Raw genomic sequence first — 16706 nt, 5'->3', positions numbered from 1 at the left:
TTGAGGGAGGCTGACCTGATCAGAGGCTGCAACACCTCGGATGAAGGTGTGGTTTTGCCTGCATCTCCCAGGTTCTTTAAGGCTTATCCGTTTTTCTCAGTCAATACTACTATTCATTTTTTTTATATGTCCTTGTGAGTTTTTCTATGAACATATTTATTTATTTTTTATTTATTTTTATTTTTTTAATATATTTTATTAATTTTTTACAGAGAGGAAGGGAGAGAGAGATAGAGAGCTAGAAACATCGACGAGAGAGAAACATTGACCAGCTGCCTCCTGCACATCTCCCACTGGGGATGTGCCTGCAACCCAGGTACATGCCCTTGACCGGAATCGAACCCGGGACCCCTCAGTCCGCAGGCCGACGCTCCATCCACTGAGCCAAACCGGTTTCGGCCATATTTATTTTTTTAATATATTTTTATTGATTTCAGAAATGAGGGAGAGGAATAGGAACATCAATGGTGAGAAAGAATCATTGATCAGCTGCCTCCTGCATCACCCCTACTGGGGATTGAGTCCACAACCCAGCAGGTGCCCTTGACTGTTCATAATGATACCAAATGAAGTGTAAATTATGCTCCATGGAATTATCTTATGATACAATAATGCATTTTAGACATGAAAAAACAATTTTCAGCATTTAAAATACAAATTTATCTGAAAATTCATTTATGAAGATTTGTTTCTATCAGTGCCAAATAAACAAGGCACTCATCTTATTTGGTGCTAGTTCTACTCATTGAAATAATGACTCACAAATCTATAATTTGATAGCCATGCTGAGAAGGAACCCTAAAATCTGGATGTCACTAAGCTCATGGTCATGATTTTGTCTTCAAGTCACATAGCTTCCATGGCAAATACAGGATGAAAAACTTTATGTTCCCTAACAGATGATGTAAAATTACTTATTTCAATAATATATATGGTCTCTTATGAGGGAGTCATCCTCAGCTGTGAAATTTCCCTGCACTAATATCAGTGAAAGCTTCATCGTCAATATAATCAGTAAATCATTGTTTATTCATAAAAGTGGGTCACATTATATTTTAATGTTAATGATTTTTTAATAGTTTTAATCTTGCTTAATACAACCCCCTGGGGTTGATTCATGGGTCTTCAAATAATACTGTCCTTCACATGAATTATCCTACATTTTCAAATCTCATATATACCACATTCCACAAAGAAAGCCAGCAGACTTGTACATCAAATCACAGTATCAGATAAGAATTACAGTATGTCTTGTGTTTTCATTCAGCATAGCCAGCATTTATTAAGTGACTGTTGCATGCATGGCACATTAGTCCATAGAAACTCATGAAAAACTTTGGAACTGTTGCTTTCTAGGGAACTCAAGTCACATTGTAATAACCCAAAGGTTCATAAACTCTATCAATGATGAAGGTACACCTCATAGACTCCTATGACCATTGCTAAAAATGTGAAGGCAGGGCTGCCTTTTAAGGGATAAATGATTCAGTAATATCTGAGGTAAGAACTGTTACGAGGAGCCGACTTAAGCTACCACATTATTATTTGATATATCAGGAGAGGCATAGCACTTTTGAGCTAGATTCCTTGAAGTTTGGAGTTTGTTCCTTCATCATATGGTATCTGAAATTTTTAACAATTGTGATTTATCTCATAAATGATAAAAATTACATGAACAGTTATATAGCCTTATGCTAAAGAAACAGTGTATAACTCTAATTTAGCAGCAAGACTGCCATGCACCAAATTTCATGGACATATGGGCATTTCTATCCCAAAAAGTTATCATGGAAATGTTAAACTCACTTTGAAATACAGTGGGGCCTTGACTTACAAGTGTCCCGACTAATGAGTTTTTCGAGATACCAGCCGTCTCTCGGCCAATTTTTTGCTTTGAGTTGCGAGCTAAAATTCGGGTTATGAGCCAGCTTCAGATACCCCACCACTAGTTGGCGCAGCGAATGTCACAGTGAACGCCACATCAGCCCAGCATCATGTGTCTCACTCGTTCACTTTAATGATTTGACATAGGAGTAATTTGAGTTACGAGCTCCGTCACGGAACGAATTAAACTCTTAAGTCAAGGCCCCACTGTATGCTCAAAACACTTCATGAAGTTTTCACAAAATGGAGATTTAAGCTGTTACTTCTTTTTCAGTCCAATTTTATTTTACATGTTACTACATATGCATAATTTAGCAAAACTCAGGCTGTTTTTTTTTTTTAATTGACTTTTAGAGAGAAACATCAATTTGTTGGTCCACTTATTTATGCACTGATTGGCTATCTTGTATGTGCCTTGACTGGGGATTGAACCTGCAACCTTGGTGTATCTGGACAATGCTCTAACCAACTGAGCTACCCAGCCAGAGCCAATATTTTTATGATTTCAGAGAGAAGGAAGAGGGATAAAAACATCAGTGAAGAGAATCATTGATCGACTGCCTCCTGTATGCCCCTAGTGGGGATCAAGCCCACACCCAGGCATGTGCCCTTGACCAGAATTGAACCCGGGACCCTTCAGTTCTCAGGCCAATGCTCTATCCAGAGCCAAACCAGCTAGCTAGTAGGGATCAGAGGACTGAACCAACAGTGGTTAGTTTGCATTTTTCTCTAAGTTTTATACTAATTCTTTCCATTTTAGGATTAAATCTTTAAAAACTATAGTTTTAAAAATAATTATCAAGTCACACACAAATCATGACCAATTGGATTTATTTCAACAGCAAATTTGAAACTCATGCCTTAAGCAAGAGTACTACAATAATTATATCAGGAATAGACGATTTCCTACACTGTCAAATATATAAAAGTTCCTTTAGCACTTCCGTCAACACTGACCAAAAGCAGATTCAGTCCATATGTGCATCGATCTATCTATTCAGTTAATCCAAGCTTCTTCTTCAGAGACTCTGGCATCTCAGGTGGTGGAGGGCGAGGGAGCCTGAAGTAGACCTTCACGGAGTCATAGATGAACCACTGTAGTGCAGTCAGAGTGCCGATCATGATGATACGGGCAAAGAGTCCCTTCCACACACCTGGTTAAAAAATGAAATATGAGTGAAAAATGGAATATACCCCAAAGTGTTATTCTTTCTTTAGAGGAAGAACAATCCTACCTTTAAATCCAAGTCTCTGGAGGACCTGAGTAGCAGTGCTACCCTTCTCTTTATTCAACACAGACACTACAGAATCAGCAGGGTGAGAAACAATTGCACAGAAGACTCCAGCTGAAAAAAGTCAAGAAATATGATTCAATATGGTGTCAGTTAAGAAAAAAAAAAAACCACACCACAGCCAACAATACTGACATGACTAAGTAATAAAATTTTGTGGTTCTTAAGAACAAATCAGAATTAGAGTAAGACTGACAAGAAAGGTTATAAAGTGATCTACCCAATCTTTCAAAAGTTTTTATATTCAGCTTTTAATCAACACTTTCTTTGTATTTTTAAATCTGTTCTAAACAAAACAAACAAAAAACAAATAGGAGAGCAATCAAATCAATGTATTCCCAAGCTTAACCATGCAAACAATGAATCCTGAAGGTCATATGAAATGCTATGGGAAGATAGCTTCTTTAGAGTATTTTTTCACAAGAGGTCAGTAATGAAAATAACTCTGTCTTTCATTTCGGACAAGCGTGATCTAAGTAATTCATACCTATGTAACCTGCCACAAATGTTACAACCAGCTGCTCTCCCTTGGTACATTCACTTCGGGGCTTAGGAACCACAAACTTGTACAATGCTTCAACAGTACGTTCAAAGCAGGCGAACTTCATCATGGTGTATGGTATCTGTCTCATCCACAGAGGAGCAACCCCCTTGTAGAATCTAGGAAATCACAGGACTTATTTTAGTCAGTTGCATATATTTATCTAGCACAATTTCCATCATTAACAGAAGTGTCCGCACACCAGTCAAGTCCTGATAGTACAAAAATGGCAGCACAATGGCATGCCATTTGTATCAGAACCTAAGACTAACATGCAGGTATATTTATCTCACATGCCAATGACTCAAGCACCTTCGACTGTACAACCAAAAAGTTGCTGGATGTTTCTTGACTGGAACTACAAGAAACAGTAAAGTTTACAAGTAGAACTCAGTTCAAGATTGGCATCCACAAAGGTGGATCTAAGGAAGCATGTTGTGGCCTGACCATATGCAAATTCTTAACTGTGAATACAGATGACAAGAATTCTAAACAAAGTCTCCCCAAAAATTAACAGTTAATGTTTATGTCAAATATCAAGTCACTTGTAGATTGACAAATGGTCCCTCCCTCCCTACTTTAGAGAAAATTCTTAATTCAGGGCTCAAACCATGTTATCAACTTATTCTTGCCCCTGGAGTTTATGTTCTATGTAAAGGGGTTGAGGGGATGAACATTAAACAAAAAATTTTTAAAGTCTGGTAGGCTTAATGCTAACCAATGCAGTTCCCTCAAATGAGTACCTTATACTATAAATTGAGGGAAATGTTTACTTACGCATTTAAGCCTTCTTCCTTATACATTTTGGGAGCTGCATCCCTTAGAGTGTTGGCATAACCTGGTTGGGTTTGAATTCGAACCTTAGCAGCTTCCATAGGAGCCAGGGCAATGTCAGCAAAGAATTCAGCACTGGCAGAGGCGGCCAAATACAGTGATGTGCGCCAGAGATAGGTGTTTTCCTAATTGAAAAACACGAGGGAAGTGAATTGGCTATTTTCAATTTTACTTTAAGGGAAAGTTCTAGGAAACAGTTAAATTTCAGACATTTTAAGTGTTTCTCTATTATACAGTACATGGATAATACACATGATATGAGACTGAATATGTTTACCTCTCAAAACTTCAACCACAGTGCAATGTGAATAGCTTTAACATCTAGGTACCAAGAATGGCTGATCCCTGAACTACACTAAAGAATCTGTGGAGGAGAGACTGTGCCATGAGTGACTACTGCTGGAACCTCATTCTAGATCCAGAACAGAGATTGCTTCCTGAAAATTCACCCAAAGACTGCCTGATGGACCTGTTCCTTACACCCCAGATGTGTGGGTTCCGTTGCCCTGCCACAAGCAAGCATGTAAGGCATTTTCCCTTTATCTGGGGCAGGTCACATGCAAGTCTCCCAACCATCTCTCCCAATCCTAAATAACTCCTTAGTGCCTACCATGTGGTAGGATATCCATGCCTTGTCTTGCTGCCACCCAAGACATGCTTAGTGTGTAAATTCCCTTAATAAACTCTTGACATAAACTCAAAATCCAACTTTTTGGAAAGCAGCGGTGTATAATAAAAAGAGCACTGAAATATAATGATATATATATATTTTTTTTCATCTTGTTGCTAGAACAGACTTATGATTCAAAACATGTTGCTTACCATTTCTGAGACCATTTCCTCAGTTCTAAAATGAGGTGGGTCAGACAAAAATCTAAGATCCTTTTTGGTTTCAAACTTTAAGTTAAAAGCTCAGGACTTTCAATTGCAAAGTTAACTTACATACCTCTCCAAGAATGTTGCTATAAAAGACTTTGAAGACTTCATAAAAGCCAAATTTGCAGAGCCCCTGCATAGAGTAGCCAATGAAAGTTGGAGCCCATCCTTTAGCCAAACCACGAACACCATCCTCTTTAAGTGTAACTGAGAATCCATTAAATATGCCTTTATACTTCTGGGGGTCCACCTATATTTAAAACAAAAAGAAAAAAAATGTACCAAAGAGCTAACATTTCTCATAAATACTTAATTTTCTTATTAGTTTTTCTTCCCATTTGGTTCTAAAATAAACTTCAGCAACTACACAAAAGGTAGAACAACATAAGCTCACCACATGGTAACAGCTTATTATCTATAATTATCTTTGTAAATGTGTACATCAAGCATGTCAAATTCGAGACCCACAAGCCGCGAGTTTGACATGCTTGGTGTTCAATGAGGTTTATCTTTCTTTCAGTTAGACTTAAGTCTTGGAGGGTTAGTTCAGAGGGTAAAATGTCTACAATACAAAAATACATAACAAAACTGACTCTAAGAGAGTTCTCACCACCCAACTCTACCATTTTAAAGATTTAGTTTCAAAACTACTGTCTAAATAACAGATAACTCTACAGGCATGCCTTAGAGATATTGCAGGTTCAGTTCCAGACCACTACAATAAAGATAATATCACAATAAAGCAAGTCACACACATTTCTTGGTTTCCCAGTGCATAAGAGTTATGTTTACACTATACTGTTGTCTATTAAGTGTGCAATAGCATTGTCTAAAAAGACAATGTACATACCTTAAATAAAAAATACTTTATTGCTAAAAATGCTAACCACCACCTGAGCTTTTCAGCAACTCATAATCTTTTTGCTCATGAAGGGTCTTGCCTGTATATCTCTGATATAGGCTAGCCCATTAAGTAGATTACACTATAAAGTCAAAGTTTTGTGAACTTAATACAATCAAACTAAATACAAGTTAAAAAGGTACATCAACATAATGAGTATCTGTCTTCTGACCTCAACTCACTTCAAGAGACATGCATAAAAAGTATTAGAGAAGGTATATTTCATATCTATTCTATTAACTAAGTGGTGGGGGGGTTATCTTATCTCACTATTTCTGCCAGTACTACAAGGGCCGGTATACATCACCTTCCTCTCCCTGCTAATATTTCACTTCCTTTCTCTTTTAGGTAAGTAGACTTCTAATCCTGTTTGGAACAAATAAATTTTTAAGGTTTGATTATTTTTGCTTCAATAATTCTAATCAAGATATTCTAATTACTTAAAAACCTTTTATGTAAGTGAATATATAAAAAGCTTAAAATACATTTTTAAATCTACATAGCACTGTCTGCCTTAATCTTATCAATTAAGAGATGTAAAGTTACTTCACATAATACAAAGAATGATTACCCACTCTGACATGTAACTGCTTATAAAATGACTACTTGGAACATAAAGAACCAGCAGGTCTTGAAGAGGCACTCTAGCCAGAAATGAGCCCAACAGCAAAAAAACATTGACAGCCAGAGTCTAAGATCCAACAATCTACCCACATTCTTTATTTTAAAAGAGGCATTTCTTGGATTTAAAATGCTAATTAAAACAAAGAAATTCAGGTTTGGTTTCCTACTAAAGTTTCTAGCAGTTCTCCTGTATTCAAATTCTTCTCATTTGTGAAGTCCTTTAAGATTATTTGGAATTAAGTCCCACATGAAAGCTTTTAACATTGTTATCCCAATACAAACCTGCATACGGCATTTCACTAAATCCAGAGGAACGACGGCGGTGTGTGTGATACCACAACTTAAGACCCCACCAAAGCCACACAGTGCATAAAACTTCATGGAGCCATATTCACAACTGTACTCTGTAATAAGACAAGACACACCATGCATTTTAGTATAAAACTCATGTTATTACTGGTTCTCAACTTACCTCCTGGACAGTTAGGTTCCCACACAGCTTGTTAGTAGATGACTACATCTTACAACTTAGCCATGCGCCAACAATATGCTTTATTCAGTCCCACATGCAAAACAAACCTGCATTCTGCATTTAACCAGATCTAGAGGAACCAATGCTGTATGTGTTGTGCCACAGCTAATAATTCCTCCAATTCCACAAAGGATAAAGAATCTGCCAGATCCATAGTCACAGCTATACTCCTCTGATTGGGGAAAAAAAAAAAATCAAGTAAGTATTTCTTCAGATGACGAAGGCCATGGGAATGAAGAGAACTGTTTCCCTGTGAAATAATTGTACTATCGCAACTGAATAGCTCTGGCCACCTGTTTACAATTAAGTTGCAAGGTGAGTTTCCACCTAGCTCGAGTAACAAGAAATTCACCGTCACAATTAAAACAATCACCAAAAGATGATGAAGATCCCATCTGTGAGGGAAAAAAAGTTTCCTACATTAATGATTAAAATCAAACTTCCAACCATTAATCGCTGGTAAGAACGCACTTCAGAGTACAAATCAAACTCGGAAGGAGCACTCCGCTTGCCAAATCCTAGGTTGACCCCAGCCACTGACCAGTCCCACCCCCACTGGATTCCCACAGCGCACACAGCTGGGGAAACATCCATTCCTGCCCTCCAGCCCATGGACTACGCCAAGGGCGCTAGGGCGCTAGCTTTCCCTTCCGAAATGGAAGGACGGAATGCTAGGGAGAGGGTTTCCTACCCACACTAAAGGCTCAGCAACAGAAACACATACCGATTTAAGAAAAACAGACCTGAGATTTTACAGGTACGATGTCGCCGTGCTGGAGTTACAAGTTCGTTTTCAGGTCTCACACAATTCATTTAATGGCGTCTAACCCCCAAGAATCCCCAGAAATAAGACCTAAGGGATCCTATACCAATGACGTCCTTTCTACGGCCCAGATATCTGAGGCTGCTCCTCGCCGCCTCCACCAGCCGCATTGAGAGAGACCCCGTTATCCCACACTATCCTGGGCCAACACCTAACGGAGGAGGGAGTGCTTTGCAGAAGGAAATTAAGGCCAGATCAAAGAGCAGGTAATACCGTCGGACCTGCAGATGGCCAGGGGTTAGGAAGGAGACTTTACCCGATGCTGACCCAGCGGACTTACGGCGGAGATAAGGGGCTAGTCAAGGCCTCTCTCCTCTGCTACCTCGAGGACGCGGAGGTCACGGAGCGAGCCGGGCCTCGGCCTCCCACGCCCTTGACTGGAGGGAGGGCCAAGGCTCCGACACCCGGCCTGCGAGGAGCGGGCTGACATCCTCCCGCGAGCACCCGAGCGCCGTCCTGCGGGGCGGCGGGCGGGCACGTCCTTTCCTGCCCTCCAGGCCCCCCGCAGGGCAACGAGGCCCCGCAGACCCCGAGTGGGCATAACGAGCGTAGCGGGGCAGGGCCTGCGCTCACCTTCCACCGCGGCGGCTGCCAGGCTGCGGGAGCGGCGGGGCGGGCCCGGGGGCCCGGCGGGGCTGCTGGAGGGACCCGCGAGGCCATCGTACACTAGCTGCAGGTGGGGCGCGTTGAAGGGGTTCGCCCGCGCCAGGTGCGCCACTGACGAGAACATCTTCCTAGGGCAGGAGGGGCGGGAGGTCAGAGGAAAGGCAAAGGGCGCCGTCAGGCCGACCCAAGGCACCGGCAGCCTGGGCCTTGGTTTTCCCGCCTCCGCGCCCTTGAGGAGGTCACGGCCGCCTCCCCAAAAGAGGAGGTCGGCCGGGCCTACCGCCAAAACATCATCCCCCAGGGGCGCCGCTCGCCGCGCCCCGCCACCCCGCACCTGCCGCGCGGAAGGCCGGACCAGACTCACTCCTTAAGATGGCGAACACACCGGCGCTCCGCGGAAACGCAGCGGCTCACAGAGGCCGAACGTCCTCCGAGCCCTTAGATGAGTGTCCTTCGCACAACGTCAGTGTGACGTACGCAGCCAGTCACTACAGTCAGGCGACACCCATTGGCGGAGAAGAGCGCCGCGGCAGTAACGTCATCGCGTTCTCCTAGCAACCCTATCCCCGCCCCACCGGCCCCAGCCCTTCCGGTCCGGCTTCTGCGCAAGAGGATTCGTGCTGCGCAGGCGCGCGAGCGGGGCCGGCTTTTGAGTGGTGTGGGAGTTGTGCTCGTGACCTCCTCCTCCGTGTCCCTTCACCTTGAAGAGTCTCTCCTTGACGCTGGGGCTTCCGTTCTTTTCCATTTAAGTGAGTCCCGGTATAATAGAGGCTTAAAAAACAAACAAACACGGAATGCTTGTTGCGAATCATTTCGGGTGTTGCGGTTAGAATGTCCCTGCAGTATTTTGTGTGACTTCCATTGACGTGACAAGTAGAAATGTCTGCAAGACTTTAGAAGAGGATTTTAAAGGGAAATGTGCAGCAAGAATTCTAAAGGTAGACAAAACAGCTTGCTGCTTCATCACAGTATTTTATGTAACATTAAAACATTCAACACATGCCGTGTAAGCCCTGAGGGTCCAGAGATGAGCTAGGGTGAAAGTGGCTGGCAGCAGATTTTTGTGCGTTGAATAAATTTAGAAAATCTTCATTAGATTCAGTTTAACAGAGAAGGACCTACTTTAATGAAGGGGGAGTTTAGTTGAGGTCAAACCTCTGAGGAAAGAGTGAAAATATGGAGTCCCTTTAACCAAGCCGCTAAAGGTAACATTATGAAGGTTGAGAGGCACGAGAAACCCATTCAATTCTTGTTCCAACGAGCCTGGGAACTTGAACTTTTGAACTTTACAGTCCATGTATCTGGACATAACCAGGTCTCTGATGACCCCCTGAAAAGGACTCAGGGCCCAGGACCTGACATCCGCCTAACAGCCATCATCCAGACTGCCTGACACCTGACTGATAATCATCCTAGACTCTACCTTATGCAGTTTACACAGGACCCTGTGCTTGGTTTAATGCCATGTTGCCACCATTTGAAACTCTTAATAATTTATGAACATGTTAAAAAAAAACAACACAGGATGCAACCAAGTAAATTTGAAGATATAATTGGCTGTTAAGCCATTCATGATTCGGGCAACATCCCATCTAGCAACTAGAAGAGTGCCCTGAAGGGCAATACAAAATGGAGGGTTTGTATAGGAAGAAGGATGAGCAAGGGAACTATCAACAAAAGAAAAGAAAGAATTCTTTTTAGACCCAGATATCCTCTTTTGGGATAGAGGAAAAGGCAAGGGTTTTAATCAGCTGATTGCCTCTTCTTTCTATGGTGTGTGTGGGGGGGGGGGGGGGGGGTGTTGGGGGTGGCAGGGAGGAGATAGAAAGGGCCCATGGTACAGAAATACCTTACTGTTGATTGACCAGAAAGTCCAGATGGGTTGATTAAGATTATATTTCTTGGAGAGGTTGAAACTGCAGTTAAGTCAGGCATTAAATCTAGGTCTGATACATTGGGCTTTAAGCATGACTGATGCCATTTTGGGCCTGTGGTTTTCTCTTTAGCAAACAGGAGATCCTGCATTTTTTGGAATGGGCCCTGTGCAGATTATGTAGCTGGAGCTGGATGGGAATAATGCCTATCTTGCAGAGTTCATGCGAACTCAGTAAGATGATTTCTAAAAGTGAGTATTTTTAGCTAAGGAGCCAGGTTGGGGAGGGGGTGAGTGGATGAGAAGTTACTAAGAGAGAGAGTAGGGTAATTCTTGCTAAATTGGTCTAATAGGGTTCTTGCTGAAGGCAAGCCAAGGTAATCAGATACCATTTGGGGGTGAAGAATTTTATCAACTATCAACTAAACTGACTTGACAGAATTCTTGTTACACTTGGGATCTTGAAGGACATGCCCAATAGCAGGCCTAGTGGGAAGAGGGCTCAGAAGAGCCTAACTAAAGTTTGTTCAAGGAGAGAGTCTTCTTACCTTCTAGGATCTCCTGCCATGGGTACTAGAAGCAATGGGAGGTGTTGTCAATGAATTGACCTTGAGGAGGATCGGCAGACCCTGCAAGGCAACCAAATCAGGGGAGGCCATTACAGATTTTACAGGTAAGGAGAATCTAGGCTCCTCAGCAAGGGAGGAAGGGCTATTTCTACTGGCAAAGGAGGCTCAGCAGAATTTAGGGGTTTGTGATATCAGAATCATCTGAATCTGCTCATCTGTTCCCATTGCGGTGTTCAGAGGCTCACTGCTCCTCAAAAAATGAAAGAAATTAAATTCTCTACCTTTAACATGAGACCTACAAGATTGGGAATTCAGTTGCATTCAGGATTAGATTTGGGGTTTGGTTTTTAGAAATTACAGCCTTGCAGATACTGGAAGGCAGTCATATAAACTTTCTGGTCCTTTATTTCATCTTGAACTGAGACTTTAAAGCCCTAAGCTTATCATTCCCTTTCCCCCATTTAGGCATAATTAGGAGTAACCAACCAACTCCACTGTATGTCTTATTTTCACTTAAATACGCTATGGAAGCATCTACTTAGTCACCAAAAACCTCGATTCTTTAGCTACCAATTACAGGTGTCCACAAGTGCGATATTAAGGAACTGTTTTGGCTGATGCATGCCATGGACAACCAGTGTCACATTGACAACTGGTCATCAGTGCCTTTAAATCCAATCAAATTCAGAGAACCCATTATTAACATTTGGCTCTCCTGGAATTATTTCTGTTTTAGAGTTTGACCAGAGAAGAGCAAAACCAGTATGAGTCATATGCAATAAGATATTTATTTTAGGGATTAGACCTTATGAAATTGTGGGAGCTGGCAAAGTTGCCTCTGTGCCTGGGGTTGGACCTAAAATTGCTGTAATTGATAGGGCTTTACAGTCAAGGCAGGAAAACTGGACATGAAGTGGGGACAAGCAGGGACAAAATGGAACCCACTAAGACAAACTGGACCCCCTGAGCATAAACTAGACTGTGCCATCTGTCTTTACCACCTGCATTGATGATGCAGGAGGCATGGTGCTACACAGGCATCTGGCCCAAGACTCAGAGACACTGAAGAAGGTCCAGCAGTTGCTGAAAGAGCTCCACACCTGGCCACTGCCCCACTCCAAGGTGAGCCAGCAGATTAGCAACGATGTGCATGAGCTGCCATAGCACCTCATGTCCTATACTAACCTTTATTTTTATTTTACTTTATTTTCAGTGAAGTCCTAACAGGATTTCTTTTAATATATTTTATTGATTTTACAGAGAGGAAGGGAGCAGGATAGAGAGTTAGAAAATCGATGAGAGAGAAACATCAATCAGTTAGCTGCCTTCTGCATGCCCCCTACTGGGGATCAAGCCCACAACCAAGGTACATGCCCTTGACCAGAATGGAATCTGGGACTCTTCAGTCTGCGAACTGATGCTCTATCCATTGAGCCAAACCGGTTAGGGCCTATACTAACCTTTAGAATGTAATACTTGCTGCTTCACTTCCGCCTTTGAAATCTTACACAAATTTCCCCTGTGGCCAATCTTCACCCAGAACTGTATTGTGGAGATAAACAGAATTTGAGATGCTAGAAAGATAGAACATCCGAGTGGAACTTTCCAACAAGCATTTGTAAACTTAGAGCTAGCGGTCAAGTTTGCATTTAGGATTATCCCTTACATGGGGAATCACAAGAAAATCCTTAAATAATTCCTACCACAGCCATGTAATGGAGGGATATAATAAATTATGGAAAGGAGACTAAAGTCCCTTTTCATACCTGCCCTGAATAAAAAAGAATAACGTCACTTAGTTGTTGTCTTTTCTTTTTATTAGAAATCTTGTTTGCTTTTTAAAATAAATATATCTTTATTGATTTCAGAGAGGAAAGGAGAGAGAGACAGATAGAAGCATCAGTGATGAGAGAGAATCATTGATGGGGATCAAGCCTGCAACCCAGGCCTATGCCCTTGACCGGAATTGAACCTGGGACTCTTCAGTCCACAGGCCCAAACTCTATCCACTGAGCCAAACCAGCCAGGGCTTTGTTTACTTTTCTTTTTTTTTAAATATGTTTTATTGATTTTTTTACAGAGAGGAAGGGAGAGGGATAGAGAGTCAGAAACATCGATGAGAGTGAGAGAAACATCGATCAGCTGCCTCCTGCACACCCCCCACTGGGGATGTTGCCTGCAACCAAGGTACATGCCCTTGACCGGAATCGAACCCGGGACCCTTCAGTCCACAGGCCAATGCTCTATCCACTGAGCCAAACCGGTTAGGGCTTGTTTTTTTTTTTTTTGCATGTCTCTATAAATAGAGTAAGGAGAAATTTGTCTCTTTGTATCTAAAATAAATAAAATGGACTTCACCTTGGGGCCATAATTTTATTCTGGAAAGTTTTACAAGGTCAAACCACCCCCATTTTCTTTGGAAGGGTATCCTAGGTTGAGCCTAGAGTACCTTGGCTATAAGATTAGGGGCAACCCCTCTACCAAAGTGCATCCCAATAAGCAGACCCAGCTCTGAGGCTCACATTCAGACTCTCAAAGTCACCCATATTTGTGCAGGGGATTTAAACTCTGAAAGTTACACATGAATATTCAGGGACACTGTATTTTATAGGAAACTAGAGGTCCAGTGCACAACATTCATGCACTGGGGAGGTGGAGAAGGGCCCCTCAGCCAGGCCTGCGCCCTCTCGCACTCCAGGACCCCTCGGGGGATGTCCACCTGCCGACTTAGTGCCCCACCGCTGCTGCGCTCACCAGCAGTGAGCCCAGCTTCTGGCTCAGTGGCGCTCCCCCTACCAAGGGGCAGCTCCTGTGTTGAGCGTCTGCCCCCTGGTGGTCAGTGCATGTCATAGAGACTGGTCAATTTGCATATTAGGATTTTATTATCTAGGATAAATGGCAGGTGGATTATTTTACCCAGTCTTTCTTCACATCTAGAAATTTCCTTCTTTCTTCAATTAAAATAATAAAATCTGGTTTGGCCCAGAGAGGAGAGAGGCTACCTAGATGTGACAGACCCTAAAATAGTCCACATTGAAGGTACACATACATGTGGCAACTTTGGTCACTCAATGGCTACAATCCATCACCCTGACAGCTTTTAAATGAGGCCTGTTCATCACAGATTAGAGGCTCCCAAATCTGGTTCCTCATAAAAGCACTGGGGAGTTTTTTGAAACACAGATGTTCTCAGGCCTCAAAAGATTATACTTACTAAGTCTGAAGAGGAGTGTTGGAATCTGCCATTTTTAAAGATCCCGAGGTGATTCTTATAGACAGCCAGGTTTAGGAACTGATGCTCTAGGGAATTCAAAGATAAACATGAGCCGGTGGAATGAGCCTGCCACGAGTTTCCTATCTGTAAACTGAGACAATATCCTGAATTACCAGGTTTGCCATTGATACAAAGTGCTTAGTTACTAGAAAGGATCCTTGCTGATGTGGTTTGATCAAGTGCAAGAGCAAGGTGCTAGGCTGTGGTGTACACCAAGAGTGTAACATACAGGAACTTTGTTGTTGTTTTTGTTATTGTTGTTTATGTATTTTGAGAGTACATTTATTAAAGCTGAGGACAGTGAAACAAGGAAGGTCTTGGGATAGAAGAAGCAACAAGGGAGAGACTAGGCAAGGCTGCTTTGGCTCTAGAAATGTTATAGAAAAGAAGTAAGCCAAGGAGGGGCCCATACAGGACATTTTAGGGAGAAATGAATGAAAAAGTGATGAAAATAAAATAAAGGGATTAAGTTTTATTAAAAGGAGTAGAAATAGTTCCGTCCATCCTTAGAGACATGGGACAGAAGATACCTAACACTAAGTTTCTGTTTATGTCCTGGGTCATCATGAACTGAAATGTACTGCAGTTTTGTCGTAGTTCAAACTCATACCACTTGTGTGATATTTTTGCCGTAGGTATTAAGGGGCCTTCTCACAAATGAGCACAATTGCAGTCAGCCCTAAATGAAATTAAAATTTGCAAACATAATGGAACCTCAGGAAAATATTTGTGTTCTGCAATGATATCTCTAAACTTGGAAGGCAGCCCATTGAGAAGGACCATCTTTAGGGAATCAAACATATCCTTTAGAGCAGCGATTCTCAACCTGTGGGTCTCAATCCCTTTGGGGGTCGAACGACCCTTTCACAGGGGTCGCCTAAGACCATCGGAAAACACATATATAATTACATATTGTTTTTGTGATTAATCACTATGCTTTAATTATGTTCAGTTTGTAACAATGAAAATACATCCTGCATATCAGATATTTATATTACGATTCATAATAGTAGCAAAATTACAGTTATGAAGTAGCAACTTCATAATTTTATGAATTAGCAGAAAATAATTTTATGGTTGGGGGTAACCACAACATGAGGAACTGTACTAAAGGGTCACGGCATTAGGAAGGTTGAGAACCACTGCTTTAGAGAGCAATCTCTTCAAATGTTAGTTACATTGACGGACTTGATTCTTCTGAAACTACACATTGCTGTTACACAATTACAATTAACCTATATAACACTAGCAATCACTTAAATTTTCTATAATTTCTGGTGACTTGAATCATTGTGGAAAAGAAACAGTATTTTTCCTCTTGATTTCAAGAATGTCAACTTTGAAAAATATTTAAATCATCCTTCATTTAAATGATAGAGTAGGAGAAAATAAAAATTAGAATTTTGTCAACAACCTAATTGATTTATCTAGGGCAGCTTATGGGTCAGCATAACTTGTTCCTGGGTGTTTGAATGATCAGATTTGATGTCTGAATTAAATGAAAAAGATTATTACTATTATTCATTTCATTGTTAAGTGGTATGGGTTGAAGCTTAGGAACTAATTTTCTATTTTTTTAAAAACATGATAAACACCTGAAGTCTGTGTAAATGGAAATGTAATTACTCTTAGAACTAAGTTGCTATCTGTTCATCATACATTGGTGGACACTGGGATTCTTTATACTGTGTTCTTGCACATGAATAGTATGTGTTCCAATATTACTACTGTCTTTCAAACAAATTGTACCTAACCCGGCTTGTTTTTATGTGTTCCTGTTTTCATAACTTTCATTACATGAATTAATCTCTGAGTTATGTGGAAAAGCTTCAGTCTTAAACATTCAGAACTTCTTATACCTTCTTTTGCCATGACCTAGTCCAGTGGTCGGCAAACTGAGGCTTGCGAGCCACATGCGGCTCTTTGTCCCCTTGAGTGTGGCTCTTCCACAAAACACCACGTGCGGGCACGCATGTACAGTGCGATTGAAACTTCGTGGCTCGTGTGCAGAAGTCGGTATTTTGTGGAAGCGCCATACTCAAGGGGCCAAAGAGCCGCATGTGGCTCGAGAGCCACA

The 16706-nt window shown here is 41.7% G+C and overlaps 1 protein-coding gene, 1 long non-coding RNA gene and 1 other non-coding gene across 5 annotated transcripts in view; 1 reads left to right on the top strand and 2 right to left on the bottom strand.

Moving 5' to 3' along the window:
* Window positions 1–2698: 2698 nt before the first annotated feature.
* Window positions 2699–9379, bottom strand: SLC25A3 (solute carrier family 25 member 3). 3 transcript variants are annotated; one of them, XM_070410876.1, is made up of 8 exons: window positions 9278–9379; window positions 8881–9041; window positions 7532–7656; window positions 5498–5677; window positions 4495–4676; window positions 3664–3836; window positions 3120–3230; window positions 2699–3038 (listed from the first exon to the last, which is right to left on the bottom strand). In XM_070410876.1, exons 2-8 carry the CDS (start codon window positions 9035–9037, stop codon window positions 2878–2880), a joined length of 1089 nt encoding a protein of 362 aa, XP_070266977.1. In that variant the 5' UTR covers window positions 9038–9041; window positions 9278–9379; the 3' UTR covers window positions 2699–2877. The 3 variants fall into 3 exon arrangements, with proteins under 3 accessions (XP_070266977.1, XP_070266979.1, XP_070266978.1); XM_070410878.1 differs by lacking the exon at window positions 7532–7656 and adding an exon at window positions 7235–7356; XM_070410877.1 differs by having other exon boundaries at window positions 8881–9037; window positions 9278–9296.
* Window positions 3907–4154, bottom strand: LOC139007912 (small nucleolar RNA SNORA53). Its single transcript, XR_011471039.1, has one exon. It is a non-coding gene; the product is annotated as a small nucleolar RNA SNORA53 (small nucleolar RNA).
* A 153-nt stretch (window positions 9380–9532) lies between the features above and the next one.
* Window positions 9533–16706, top strand: part of LOC139007439 (uncharacterized) — a 36682-nt gene continuing 29508 nt past the window's right edge. The window contains exons 1-2 of the long non-coding RNA XR_011470853.1: window positions 9533–9662; window positions 11342–11459. This is a non-coding gene — a long non-coding RNA (uncharacterized lncRNA). The remainder of the gene's footprint in view (window positions 9663–11341; window positions 11460–16706) is intronic.

Source organism: Myotis yumanensis, unplaced genomic scaffold (genome assembly GCF_028538775.1).
Source record: "Myotis yumanensis isolate MYYU_CA2020_CCGP unplaced genomic scaffold, mMyoYum1.0.hap1 SCAF_3, whole genome shotgun sequence".
Lineage (NCBI taxonomy): Eukaryota > Metazoa > Chordata > Mammalia > Chiroptera > Vespertilionidae > Myotis > Myotis yumanensis.
The sequence above is the reverse complement of the archived record's forward strand: the minus strand, read 5'-3'. Positions and strand labels throughout refer to the sequence as shown.

Excerpts from the sequence above, each read along its gene's own strand:
- SLC25A3 (XM_070410876.1), bottom strand. The coding sequence starts at position 9,037 with ATGTTCTCGTCAGTGGCGCACCTGGCGCGGGCGAACCCCTTCAACGCG. Across the intron at positions 4,677-5,497 it reads ATAGCAACATTCTTGGAGAG|GAAAACACCTATCTCTGGCG; the intron begins GTATGTAAGTTA and ends TTTTTCAATTAG. Across the intron at positions 3,231-3,663 it reads ATTTGTGGCAGGTTACATAG|CTGGAGTCTTCTGTGCAATT; the intron begins GTATGAATTACT and ends GACTTTTTTCAG.